We start from the raw sequence: 14,106 nt of genomic DNA on the forward strand, positions 1-14,106 counted from the left end.
CCCATCCAATACCCCAAGCTGCCATCATAGCCTACTTCCCCCCCCCCCCAAAAAAATGGGGCACCTGCTAACTGGCAGCCTCAGCTGTCTTGGCTTTTTCTAAGGTGGCCACTTTATTGCTCCTCTTCCTTATGAAGCCCTGTAATTGCCTGAACCTAGATCAGATTGGAGTGGGTGGGTGGGTAGACAAAGGCCTAACTAGAAATACCAGAAATGTTGATTGGGGGGGGGTCTGAAGAAGATAGGAGATCATTATAAAACAGCCAGAAGAGAAATGTGGGTGGCCTAATATATTCAAGCTTTTTAATTGCAGACACAATCCTACACCTCCTTGTATTACCTCTGCAGTTGACTGAATTGTAGGACATCATAAAAGCTGGGAAAGGAGCAAAAAATAGGCAGCCAAGATTATCAAGTGCTTGGAGAAACAGTGGATAGAGGGAGGAGTTTCTTTTATCTAATACTAGAACTTTGGGTCAGCACAGACTATAAACAGGGCTTCTTCACATAATATTAATTTTTGGAATTCACAGGCACAAGATGTGACAAGGACTACACAAATCCATAAAGACAAGGAGAAAAAGTCTTGTCTATGGCTATTATCAATGAGAGCTATATAGAACCTCCTGGTTCAGAGGCAGGCTACCACTGAATGCCACCTGCTAGAGTGCAAGTAACAGGAGTGGGCTATTGCTTATGGGCTTCCTGTATGGCCACTGGGCCAGATGGGCCTTTGGTCTGATCCAACGAAAAGTCTTTTTTGTATGTTTTTTTTTTAATGCAGACACAGACACCAGCCTGTTCTTCACAGGGACATTCTGTGTGAGTTTGTGTGTGCATGTGCTATGATACACTACATGGAGGGATTCCAACATTACCCCCCAAAAGAAAAGAGAAGCATTTCCAGGATATGAAGGCATCCTCAGCAGAATCTTTGTAGGATAAACCTGCCTTCCAGGGAGAGAGAGGAGGCCCCTAGGAGTGTCCCGGAAGCATCAAGGTGTAAAAGAAGATGAGTGGAAGAATGTTGGGCAGCCCAGGAGTGTGATGGAGTCTTGGTTGGAGCCAGAGTGATTGACAGGCAGGTGGAGAGAGTCTGTTGAGATTGACAGTTGGAGAGATGAAAAATGGAGTGGGGAGAGAGAGACTGAGGTGGGAGGGAGAATGGAAATACAGGGAAAGAGTCTGGAGGTGTTAAGCTCTTTGGGAGGAAAGTAAGCTAGCAACTCAGGGTATAAGAACATTTTAGTATTCTGTATGAAAGAACAACTTGTTCTTGGTATTATTCTGCATAAATAAATATGTTTAACACTGAGCTAGCCATGTTCTGATCTGTGTATATTAAAAGAGTAGTATATCTCACTCATGTCTTGTGTAGATATACCAAACAAGACTATCGGGGGAGAGTCCTCCTGATCTCTGTTGCTCAGAAAGCGGTGGAGGCAGGCATCGTGCGGACCGTGAAGGGTAGCCTGGACTCAGCAGGGCGGCAGAGTGACTGGCCTAGCAGGGCAGCCAAGGACACGTGGGGAACCCTGGGCCCTCATCCCAGGACAGCCTTTCCCAACCAGTGGGCCACCAGATGTTGTTGGACCACAATTCCCATATTTCCTGACCATTGGCAATGCTGGCTGAGGCTGATGGGAGTTGTGGTCCAACAACATCTGGTGGCCCGCTAGTTGGGAAAGGCTGTCCCAGGATATAAACAAAAGCAGAAGAAATGTTACTTACATTTTAACATGATGATGCTTTTCTCTGTTCTTTCCAAGCACAAACAAACCCGTCTACCCTACCTACCTGAATACCCACCTAAGCTAACTCAATCCCTAACCCTTACCCTACATTGCTATCTAAAACAAATATAGAAATATACGAAATATGAACAAACAAGATATAAAAATATAAAAAACAAAATATAAAAAACAAAATGACAAAAAATATATATCTTCCCTCTCCCCACACTCTCTCTCAACCTCTCTTAACTCCCACACTGGATGGATACCTCTGGTTGGTGGCTTTTAAGCAAGCAAGAAGAGATGTCACAATGGAGGGTGGGCCACTGTTACCTTGACAACCCACCTACCTTGGCCCTGGGCATTGTTCCTCCTCAGTCCTGATGCTTCTTCAGAACTTTGAGACACCTGCTGTTCTGTCTGCCCGCTTGCTGAAACATCTCTCTTCATGTTCATATCTATTTCTCTCATAAATCAGATTCTTCTTCTTTAAACAATATTTCTAAAGGGAGACCATCCCATCCTCCTTTTAAGTAACAGTAGAAAATTAATGCCCCCCAAGTTTCAGGTGTCTACAGCACAGAATGAGCTTATCTGCTTTGCATGCAGAAGATTGCAGGTTCAATCCGCAGCATCTCCAAGTAGGAATGGGAATCTCCCGTCTGAAACTCTGGAGAGCTGCTGCCAGTCAGTGCGGATAATACTGAGCTAGATGGATCAATGGTCTGACTCTGTATAGGGAGCTTCCTAGGTATATCCCTATTTTGTCATTTATCCTAAGAGTGAGCAACCTTCTCCTCAAGACATGAGGATTCACTCCTTTCTTTAACATACAATATAGGCATTTTTATAATGATGCAAATACAAAAATTCTGAATAGAAAACGAACTTCCTAGCTCTGCAATAAAGCCCCTGGTGCCCCTCCCCCCCAGCAATTCTTATTCAGAAATAGCTTTCTTGTAGGGCGTTGCAACCCAACACCCCCAATTTAGCCTCATTTTATGGTGATTGAAAAGGTCTATCCAACCATAAATCTCATGAAACAGCCAAAGGCAAGCTGGGAGATGCATTTCTTTTTGGCCAGCAATGCTGTGAGCCTGGCCACTTGTTGATACAAATGCATGATGGGAATAGTAGTTTAAGGGCTAAAGCTCTGAAACAGGAATACTATAAAGAAGAGGTGTGTGGGTACTTACAGAAGATTTTACCTGGGATTATTTATTGTATGAGTGTGACGAGTGCTGTTGCTAGTCTTGATGTGGGTGTATTGAATGCAGAACAACACTGTATGGTGATTTAAGAGATACTCTTTACACAAAAAACACCAATTTTATTTAAAACAAACTAGAACACACATTAGACATGAAAAAGCCCACTAGAAATCAATCTTTTCAACAGCCTCAAGGTCTAGTTTTTTGTAAAACCTGAACTGGAACTGAGTTGTTTTTTAAAAAACCTGACCTGGACTTGTACTAGTCTCTAGTGAACTGGAACAAACAAAACAATGACTGGATTCCCTTAACATTACAGTGATTATTATCTGTTGGTGCTAGAGCCACCTGCTACTGTTCTGTTCTCTTCTTCTCTTGGCATTTTGGTAAAAGAATAGCTGTGATTCCATGTATCATGTAGCTGACCGGCAACGAGGAGTTTGTATTTCAGGCTGAAGTTACTGTTGTGTAATCATCTCATTAAATACAGAGATTTGTCAATGGGGAGGCAACTGCACTCTGTGCATGCTCATGCCATTTATTTCTGAGGCTCACAATTATTAATCATGTTGCCCCTGCTCAAGTTAACCCCTTAGGCTATGTCACGTTTTGATTGGGTAGAATATCGCCTGCACATTTATCTTTTCCATAAGCCAACTGGCAAGAGCCTTGCCTTTACACCTTTTTAAAAACAAAAACAAAAAACAGCCCACCAGAAGATCTGGAAGCCTAATTTAAAATTATTCCTCTTTGCTACAGGTGTTTTGTATGGTATTGGGTATATTATTCTGGCACATTTTCAATCAAAGTAGTAGCCAACTAGCCATGGCTTACAGAAGAAATAAAACAACAGTTCAGTAGCACTTTAAAGAGCAGCAAATGTATTAATGCATAAGTTTTCATGGATTACCAAGAATCATGTATCTGGTGAAGGAACTCTAGCCCAAGACAGCTTACACCATAATACATTTGTTAGTCTTTCAGGTGCTAGTTGGCAAACTTCAAATGCTATTACAAAAAGTAGGATGGTGTAGAGGGTGGTTCAGATGAGAACTAAGTATTCAGAGCCTATATATAATACAGGAGTATGGATTTCATCCTGCCTGTACACCCCACCCAGGGCAAGCTTGTCCCAGCAGATAGCCACACATTGGATTGCCAAGGACCTACAGTCCAGTGTTTGTAGGCCTGAATATCCTGGCTGTGTCCCAGATTATTTTTTCTTTGATTTTTAGGTTGGGCTTTTTCACTATTCCAAACCTATTCTTCCTCTCCCAATTCAAATTTAGGGGCAGGCAGGCTGGAGAGAAACTTTTTTATTTGGATTATTCCTTATTTCTCAGTATTATGTTCATATCCATTCCACATTTCCCCCAAGGAGCTCAAGGAGGCATTCATGGACCTCCTTTTCCCCATGTTATCCTCACAACAACCCTGCGAGGTAGTTGGACTGAGAGACAGCGACTGCCCCAAGGTCATACAGTGAGATTCATGGCTGATTTTAACCCTGGTCTCCCAGATCCTAGTTTACTTAACATCCCTCCACTTTACTCCATATTCTGGGGAAAATAATAATAATAATAATAAACTTTATTTGTACCCCGCCACTGAAAAGGCCCTATCTCATGTCCGTGTCATATGTGCTTGCGAAGGTGTGGGGAACACAAGAAGGGCCTCACCTGAAGATCTCAAATCCCGGACAGGTACATGTAGGGAGATACGATCTGTCAAACAGTCTGGACCTGAGCCGTATAGGGCTTTGTAGGTCAAAACCAGCACTTTGAATTGTGACCGGAAACAAATTGGCAGCCAGTGGAGCTGTTGTAACAGGGGAGTTGTATGGTCCCTGTAACCAGCCCTGGTTAGCACTCTGGCTGCAGCTCTTTGTACCAATTTAAGTTTCCGAACAGTCTTCAAAGGCAGCCCCACGTAGAGCGCGTTACAGTAGTCTAAGCGGGATGCAACCAAGGCATGCATCACCCTAGTCAGATCAGGTAGCTCCAGGAACGGGCGCAGCTGGCGCACCAGTTTTAATTGGGCAAATGCGCTCCTGGATACAGCAGCAATCTGGGCCTCCAAATTCAAAGCTGAGTCCAGGAGTACACCCAAACTGCGAACCTGAGACTTCAGGGGGAGTGCAACCCCATCCAGCACCGGTTGAATCCCTATTCCTTGATCTGCCCTCCGGCTGACCAGGAGTACCTCTGTTTTATCAGGATTTAATCTCAACTTGTTTGCCCTCATCCAGTCCATCACTGATGCCAGACACTGGTTTAGGACCTGTACGGCTTCCTTGGCTTCAGGTGGAAAAGAGAAATAGAGTTGAGTGTCATCAGCATACTGATGGCACCGAACCGCAAAACCCCGGACAGCCTCTCCCAGTGGTTTCATGTAGATGTTGAATAACATGGGGGACAAAACGGAACCCTGAGGGACCCCATAGGTCAATGGCCAAGGGGTTGAGCAGGAGTCCCCCAGTACCACCTTCTGGGTTCGGTCCTCCAGGAAGGATTGGAGCCACTGTAACACAGTGCCCCCAAGTCCCATCTCGGCAAGGCGGCCCAGAAGGATACCATGATCGATGGTATCGAAAGCCGCTGAGAGGTCCAGTAGAACCAGCAGAGACACACTCCCCCTGTCCAGTTCTCTGCGTAGGTTCCACCAAGGCGACCAAAGCCGTCTCTGTCCCATAGCCAGGCCTGAAAGATTGAAATGGATCCAGATAATCCATATCATCCAGGAATCTCTGGAGTTGGGCGACCACCACACGCTCTATTATCTTGCTTAAAAATGGAATACTGGAGACTGGCCGGTAGTTACCTAGTAAAGAGGGATCCAGGGAGGGCTTTTTCAGCAGTGGTCTTATAACTGCCTCCTTTAAGCATGATGGAATTCTGCCTTGTTGTAGAGAGGCATTAACTACTCCCCTGACCCAATCGACCAGTCCCCCTCTGGTACTTCTAATGAGCCAGGAAGGGCAAGGGTCCAGTACACACGTGGTGGCATGCGCCGCTCCAAGGATCTTGTCCTCATCCTCGGGTAGAACAAGTTGAAAAGAATCCATTTTAATTGGACAAACAGGCGTTGAAGTTACATCCTCAGAGACTGTATCAATTTTAGCATCCAAGTCACAGCGAATCTGAGCGACTTTGTCCGCAAAGTGCTGTGCAAATTCTTGACAGCGGTCTGCTGAGTGGTCAGAATTATCTTCATGGGGGCTGGAACTTAAAAGCCCCCTAACCACTCGAAACAGTTCCGCTGGATGGCTCCCAGCAGACGCAATGGAGGCTGAGAAGAAAGATTTCTTCTTAGCCCGTACTGCCTCGGAGTAGGCCTTCAAATAGGCTCTAGCCCGAGATCGATCAGCTTCGCTCCGAGTCTTTCGCCAACGTCGCTCTAGTCCCCGTCTGACACGCTTCATCACCACCAGCTCCTTGGAAAACCATGGAGCCGGTTTGGCTCCACTCTGAAAGAGGGGACGCTTGGGAGCGATCATGTCCACCGCCCTGGCCATTTCTCTATTCCAGAGGTCAACCAGGGCTTCGACAGGAACGCCTGCCAAGGTGACAGGAAAATCTCCAAGAGCCATCAGGAAACCATCCGGATCCATCAGCCTCCTGGGACGGACCATTCTAATCGGTCCCCCACCCCTGCAGAGGCTCTGAGTCCCAGTGAGTCTAAACCCGACCAGGTAGTGATCTGTCCATGACAATGGAACCACCGCAAGTTCTTCCACACCAAGATCACCGTCATCCCGACCAACACAGAAAACAAGGTCGAGGGTGTGGCCAGCAACATGAGTGGGGCCAGATACTACTTGGGACAGACCCATGGTTGTCATGGAGGCCATGAAGTCCTGAGCCACTCCCAACAGAGCAGTCTCAGTGTGGATGTTGAAGTCACCCAATACCACAAGCCGAGGGGACCCCAACACCAACCCCGAGACTACCCTGGCTAGCTCAGGTAGGGAGACTGTGGAGCAGCGGGGTGGGCGGTACACCAACAGAATCCCTATTCTGTCCTGGCCACCTAACTTCAAGTACACACACTCAAACCCTGAGAACTGTGGGAGAGGGCACCTGGTCAGGGGGATAGTATCACGATAGACCACTGCAACCCCACCTCCCCGTCCCCCAGGTCTCGGCTGCTGCTGTACTGAAAAACCAGGTGGACAAAGATGTAGAAGTGAAAAGCTGGGGGAGGGGAATAATATTTTCCCATGCAGTAGATCTAGAAATTTATGGGATCCCTTGGTAACAGTCCTATGTGGTACCTTTAAGACTAATTCAGGGTGCAATCCTGAACATATCAGGGAGCAGCAATCTCCATGGAATTTAGTGGGGCTCACTCCTGAGTAATGCATGGCTATTGCGGCATGAACCCAGACTAGAAATTGTAACACCAGGGACCCCTTCTGAACCAAAGTAAGACACTTAGGTGCTAAGTATTAATAAAGTTACAATGTTTAACCGTCCACGGTTTCTTTGCAAAGAAGGAGGATAGGGAGAGAACCAGAACAGGCAAAGGCCACACAGCTTTTTTCCCAGCAGAGAAGCAACTGTGACAGCCAAGATCCCTCCTGAACCAAACCAAGACATTTTTCAGTTTAGTTAGATGCTAATTATTTGTAAATCTGCAATGCTTAAGTGTCTACAATATCTTTGCAAGGGAGGAGGTGAGGAAAAAGCCAGAACAACTTGGCCCATGCCCCTGTGATCTCCTAGCAGACTCACCAGGTCCAGTGTGCTAAAGTGTGATGGTGACTTTATGGAAGTCAGCTGTAATTGAGTTCTAGAATCATGGGTGGACTACCATGTGCATATATGTCCATCATAGTGATGTATCCAGCCCTTATTTGAAACAAAACATGGAGGATATATTTCTTTTCCAGCCCAAAAGGAGCTGTCAACTCCACTTATTCTATTAAGCTCACGGAAACTTTCTTCCCATTCGTCAAGCTCCTAACATAATCACATAATCTGAGCACTGAGCTCTTTGTTCTTTTTCTATTTGTACTTATAAAACTTTGCTTGTTTTGTTCACTGTCCAACGCTTCACATTACTGAAAGCAGTTTGAAGATTTTCCTGACCAACTAACTTCTAAAGCTTCTGCAGCACCTCCCTATTTAGTGTCATCTATGAACCTGAATATTCATTGTACACTTTCTTTCTGGCAGATTTAATGGAGCTGATGATGATACAAAATGCTCAGATGCATCAGATCATAATGAACAACTTGGCCATGTCGGCAGTGGCATACTTTGAAAACAGCCCAGTTCAGCCGGCTGCACAGGTAGGTAACTGGAAGTGGAATGCTACATACTAAGGACAGTTTGCATTTTTAAGCAAAGTGATCTAATTTGTACCTCCCAGATTAATACATGGATTGGAATGTAATTATTAACCTTCAGATTTTGCACCAAACTGTGTTTAAAATGTGTATTTTAAGTAAAATAAGTTTAGAAGTGCATATGTTGAAATTAAATACAGGTTTAAAATATGCATTTAAGTACATACTTAAATATGAATTTTCATATGGGCTTTAAAAATGCAGATTAATGTGGAAATGGGACTGAATACACTTATGAATAAACAGGTATGATTTTGACCACATGTGAGATTGACACAGACTAGAAACAAACTGCTCTGTCCATCCATGTACACACTCTTAGGAAAGTCTCATTAGAATCTCTCCTCACTGATGAAAACAAAGGCCTTACAGTGTAATCCTGTACCTGCCTACTCAGAAGTAATTTCCATTGATTTCAATGGGGCTTACTCCCACGTTAGTAGGTACAGGATTGTTGCCTTAGTTGATCAATCTACCAGACCTATTTAAAATTAATTGAGAAATGTTTTATGAACACCATCCAACCAAATGATAGCAGGAATGACAAGCACTTGTTTAAATGTCTCCCTATGAATTATTTATTTATTTGTTAAATTATATTCCACCCTTCCTCCCAGTAGGAGCCCAGGGTGGCAAACAAAAACACTAAAAGCACTCTAAAACATCTTAAAATCAAGCTTTAAAATATATTAAAACATCTTTAAAAATACATTAAAACATCTTTAAAAACACATTTTAAAAAACACTTAAAAATACCTTAAAAAGCAGTTCCAACATAGATGCAGACTGGGATAAGGTCTCAACTTCAAAGGCTTGTTGAAAGAGAAAGGTCTTCAGTAGGTGCCCAAAAGATAACAGAGATGGCGCCTGTCTAACATTTACGGGCAGGGAATTCCACAACCCTAAAGGTCCACTTCCTATGTTGTGTGGAACGAACTTCCTGATCAGATGGTATCTGCAGCAGGCCCTCACCTGCAGAACGTAGTGATCAACTGGGTATATAAGGGGGAAAAGTGCTAATTTTGGCTGGAAAGTGCCTTCCATTGTTGTTTTAAAGCCATCTCTTGAAGCTGAATCTCAAGAGTGAAATTTGAAAATGTACAACATCCAGAACTTGAAATATCTAAACTGTTGATGAATGTTAAATTGGCACTAAATTTTATTTCAGCTGTTGTTGGTTGCCAGTGAAAATATGTGTCACAAGAAATCAGCTGGTCTCTAGCATCATATTTACACTACAGACTTCAGCTGGAGTTAGATATCATGGAGTTTCCAGGGCTGAGGCCAAAAATGGTAATTGCAAGTCAATTTCCCTATTGCTGCCTCCTTATTGGCTGCCCCTGATGAATAGTAGCTCATTGTGCTGTGTGTCACTTCATATATTATTTCTTCAGCTATACATTAGGAGACAGGTAGGGGAACTCAGGATGGTGTTGCCATTTTCAGTAACATGATTTTTAGTTCACTGTTGAACTAACTGAACTTACATGAGTTTACAGCAGGGGGACAGGGGAACCTCTGGCCCACAGGCCTAATTGACCCAGCATGGGTCCCAGTTTGGCCCATGAGACCATTTCCCCCAAACCACACCCACTTCCCCCACACCTGACACCATATTTAATGTCAGGTGAGGGGCAGGTGGAGAATGCAGTCAGAAGCCTTAACGTGCACTCCCAATTGTGCGCTGGTGTCAGGATGTATGGTTGGGATTCTGATGTTTCTGAGAATGAGCTAGGAGAGGGGGGCAGCTGGGCTGAGCCGTCTGGAGGGGAGGAGGAGGCTTCCCAGATAGAGGGGGAAAACCTTGAACAGGCAACAGTCTCGTTTCCCACGCACTCCCCCCCTAGGAATGTGGAGCAGTTACAGACAGAGGGGGAGGAGGAGGGAGTCCAAGTCCCTTCGGCTGCAGAGAAGGAGAGAGAGAAACCGCCTGAAGTGTTGGACCAACCCCCCCCCACTCCCTACCATCCTCTCCGAATCAGAAGGGGAGGAAGTAGCCCCCCCCTTCGCCCAGCACCCAAAGACAGTTAAAAAGGCGCCAAAGAAAAGAGGAGGGAAGGGGCGTAGATGTGGGCAATTTGAGGCGGAGTGAGAGAATTCGTGCCCAAAAGCCCCCTTGATAAGGGACAGGGAATGTTTGATACTCTGTTCTATCAACTCTCTTCCATGTCGCGGGTTTTGGTTCATGTTAAGAGTTCATGAGGTGGAGGAGCCTATGTCTGGAAATTACTCTAATAAAAACTGATTTGCTTTCATCAAGTGATTCTGTTGTTGAGTCCCAACCCGGGCACGACAGCTGGCAAGAGAGGCTTGCTGTCATCAAGTCATCTGGGATCGGCTATGCTACAGTAGCCAGTCAATCCCAGCAGGTGATGGGTACTGACATCAAGCCCTGCCACCTTTCAAAAAGGCCTAGCAAGGGTGGGGGAACCCAGGATTTGGCCTGCCATCTAGAAATAGTTCTTCACTCCTGTATGACTGGAATCAATCTCTAATACACCACAATCTGGCTATTCTTCTGAAATTTATGCTATTTTAACATGCGAAACAAAGCTGGTTCTACCAGTGGGCAGGAACAGGAATATATAGAGCACTGAAACAGCATGTGAAGCACTTTGTAGACTTGAGTACTATGTAAATACTAAGTTTGTCATTATTGCTGTTAAAATTAATAATAATTTTATTACTGATGTTAAAAATAATGTTTTTAGTCATGTTCTTTTAATTGGGAGCTGGTATTTCCCCCCTTCCTCTTTTCCCAAACAATCAGTCCTTTTTTCATCCCAGACACAGCCATGTCACAGTCCAGAAGTATGACTGGAGATCTGGAGATCAAAGCTGAGGTTAGAAACAGAGGAACAGCGCAGGGGAGGGTCTGCTTGACCTTTCCTTTCCTGTCATTTGTCTTCTCCAACTCCACCCCAACTATTTTTCTCCATAGGAGGGAAAAGCTACAGGGCCCCCATGGGGGAGGCCAGCAGGATACTGGATTCCAGTAGGCATTTCTCAAGCTTTTATTCTCTCTTTCTTGCAGGTGCCCCACATCCCTTGGCAGATAGAAGGAGAGGAAGAGGATGATCCAGCACCCCTTGTATTCCACCACCATTATGCTCTCTATCCAAGCACCATTCCATTCATGGGATGGCAGCCCTCATCTCAGCCATCAGCTTGGCCACGGCAACAGCCTGCCATTCGCCACGTGGGCCCATCACCTCAGGCAACTGGGAGGCAAGATGGGTGAGTGTATCTGAGAGAAAACACAATCAAATAGGGGAGGGTAGAATTTCACTTATACAAACAATCCAAATGTTGCATTTGAAAACAATGCTAACACAAGTGGTGAGACAATGGAAGATCATCACAAGAATCTTAGGACAAGATGAGCTGCAATGCAGAGCCCTCACAAGAATCATCACCAGGATGAAAAGTAGCAGCTCCATGGTGAGCCAAGTGAAAGAGGGTTGTGTGGATCAGCTATCCCTCCCACAGTACTGTCACTGCTGGGGCGTCTTGCTGTATGCCATTCCCAGTCTCAACACCTTAAACTTCTCACCAGGCAGAGCAGAGCCAGCCCAAGGGATTTTGCAGCAAATATTGCCTATCCCTGATCACCTTCCCCCGCCCCAGTCAAGTTGCATAGTATTCAAAGCCAGCCAAGTTATTCTGGCACCTCAAGCAGAAAATCTCACAAACTCCTCTCCTCCAGTCTAGCAGTAAAAACACACACTGACAATAAATTAAATAACTAGCAATTTGATGCAGCTGAAATCAGCCGCCTGTGGCAGCCACCTAATGGTATGACTGGCCCAGACACAGCCAAGTCTACGTCCTGAATACATGCCAAAATCAATGGTGACTTTTCTTGCATAATTTGTCCCACTTCATTTCACCCTGGAGAAGGACAAGGAGCTATGCAGAGCCTTGAAACCCTAGACTGGAAGGTCTTGCTTAGGACTTTTTCCTTTGGCTTCCAACATTTTGCCAGGCACTCTGCAGACATATTCAAGCTTATTTTTACAGCCATCGTAATAAGGGCTAGAAATGTGATTTAAAAACAACAACAACCGTGAAAGCAGATATTTGGGGGATGCAGGCATCTGCATTATGTAAGCAGATTCTCCCACTTGTGCTGAGCCACCCTCTTACACACACAGAATGAAGATTTTCCCTCCTCAGTTTTATTAACACTCCCTTCTTGACTTGTCCCAATAGTCCAGTGGTCCCTCCACCCCCACCACCAAGTGCCACTGGAACTGTGACAGCCGACATCCCACCAGCTTCAGGTAAGTGGGGATGCTACAGCTTTTGAGTGGGTCTTTCCCACATCCCCGGACATGACCATTATTCCCACCCCAGCCTTCCTATGCAAGAAGGCTTTTAGGATCCCCTTGTCCCAGCCATTCTAATGTTTGCCACCTACTTCAGTCTTCTATAATGCCCCAACTATAACTTCCATCAGCCCCAGCCATCATGGCCCATGGTCAAGGATGATGGGACTTGCGGTCTAAAACAACTGGAGGACGCCAGATTAGCGAAGGCTGGTCCACACTAACAAAGTTCTCCACCTCTTCAACAATACTTTTAATTAGACATTCTCTGCTTCCCAAAATGGGGGAGAAATCCTGGAGCAGCACTGCAGGGTTAAGTTTCCTCTGGATAAGAGAGCACTGGAAAAATATGCTAGTTTCATAATATTTGTTTTATCTACAAATATGCAAGGAAAGCCTAGGTAGTGGCAAATAGGCACTCCCACAGTACGCAGCAAAGATACTACAATCCAGAGTTGTAGAGATATTCTAAGCTGAACAGTCCTGTCATTAAAGTCCATTGCAATTCTTTTGTTTAAGCCCCTGGCCACTTAATCACTATGATCAAGACGGCTAAGCTCACAATGCTATTAAATATATTTAAAATGGGCAGTGCCTGCTTTCTCACGATGTGGAGGGGAGGGACAGTATAGGGGACAGATCCAGAACTGCCTCTAAGCTTGTTGCTCTGGCAAGACTAACATAAGCTGTTTCTCCTTTCAGAATACTATGACTACACTGAGGCACAAGGGTGAGGTGAAAATCTCACCCGCTATCCCTGCAGCATTTGCACGACAAGGCCCAGCTCTCCAACGCCGCCTGGCCACCCCTTCAGCACCAGACACTGACCAAGCAGACCTGAAGCACTGATGTGGCAATTATAACTTCGTGACATATTCCTCCCCTTATTGGACTGAGATCTTCAAGGCTGCCGTGTGTGTGTGTGTGTGTGTGTGTGTGTGCGTGCGTGCGTGTGTGTCCCTGTCCGTCCGTCCGTATGCAGGTTGTTAAACTTTGGAATAAACTTTATTAATTAGCTAATCATAAGAACATAAGAAGAGCTCTGATGGATCTGGCTAAAGGCCTGTCTAGTCCAGCATCCTGTTCATACAGTGGCCAACGAGATGTGCATGGAAAGCCCACAAGCAGGATATGGGCACAACATCCCTCTGTAAACTAGTCGCTTCCATTTCCAGTGGGTCCACCTGCACACAGCTTCTGTTGCTTGCTCCTGGCTTGTTTCTGATCATCCCACACCTAGTATCAAAACACGGCCTATAAAGTCATGACCAAAATTTCCATGCTCTTTTGTTCTCCTGCCCTGGATCATCTTGAGGCTAGCTCCCAGGCAAAATTTCCCCAGAGATTTATAAAGTTATTATACAGTTTTCAGTCACAGAGCTGAAGAAAGCTACGTTGCATTCTGTGGCTCGCTCCTCAGGAGCCAGAAATTCAACAAGTGTTTTTAAGCCTAGAGATGTAGTGACGAGAAAGCTGCTCCTACT

The 14,106-nt window shown here is 45.2% G+C and overlaps 1 protein-coding gene across 1 annotated transcript in view; it reads left to right on the forward strand.

The window, feature by feature from the left end:
* PRR29 (proline rich 29) overlaps positions 1-13,356 on the forward strand; it is a 39,900-nt gene extending 26,544 nt beyond the window's left edge. Inside the window, exons 2-5 of the mRNA XM_061592112.1 lie at positions 8,122-8,237; positions 11,329-11,531; positions 12,507-12,577; positions 13,325-13,356. Coding sequence (XP_061448096.1) covers positions 8,122-8,237; positions 11,329-11,531; positions 12,507-12,577; positions 13,325-13,356 — 422 coding nt within the window. The remainder of the gene's footprint in view (positions 1-8,121; positions 8,238-11,328; positions 11,532-12,506; positions 12,578-13,324) is intronic.
* Positions 13,357-14,106: the final 750 nt, after the last annotated feature.

Source organism: Rhineura floridana, chromosome 11 (genome assembly GCF_030035675.1).
Source record: "Rhineura floridana isolate rRhiFlo1 chromosome 11, rRhiFlo1.hap2, whole genome shotgun sequence".
In the NCBI taxonomy this organism is placed as follows: domain Eukaryota; kingdom Metazoa; phylum Chordata; class Lepidosauria; order Squamata; family Rhineuridae; genus Rhineura; species Rhineura floridana.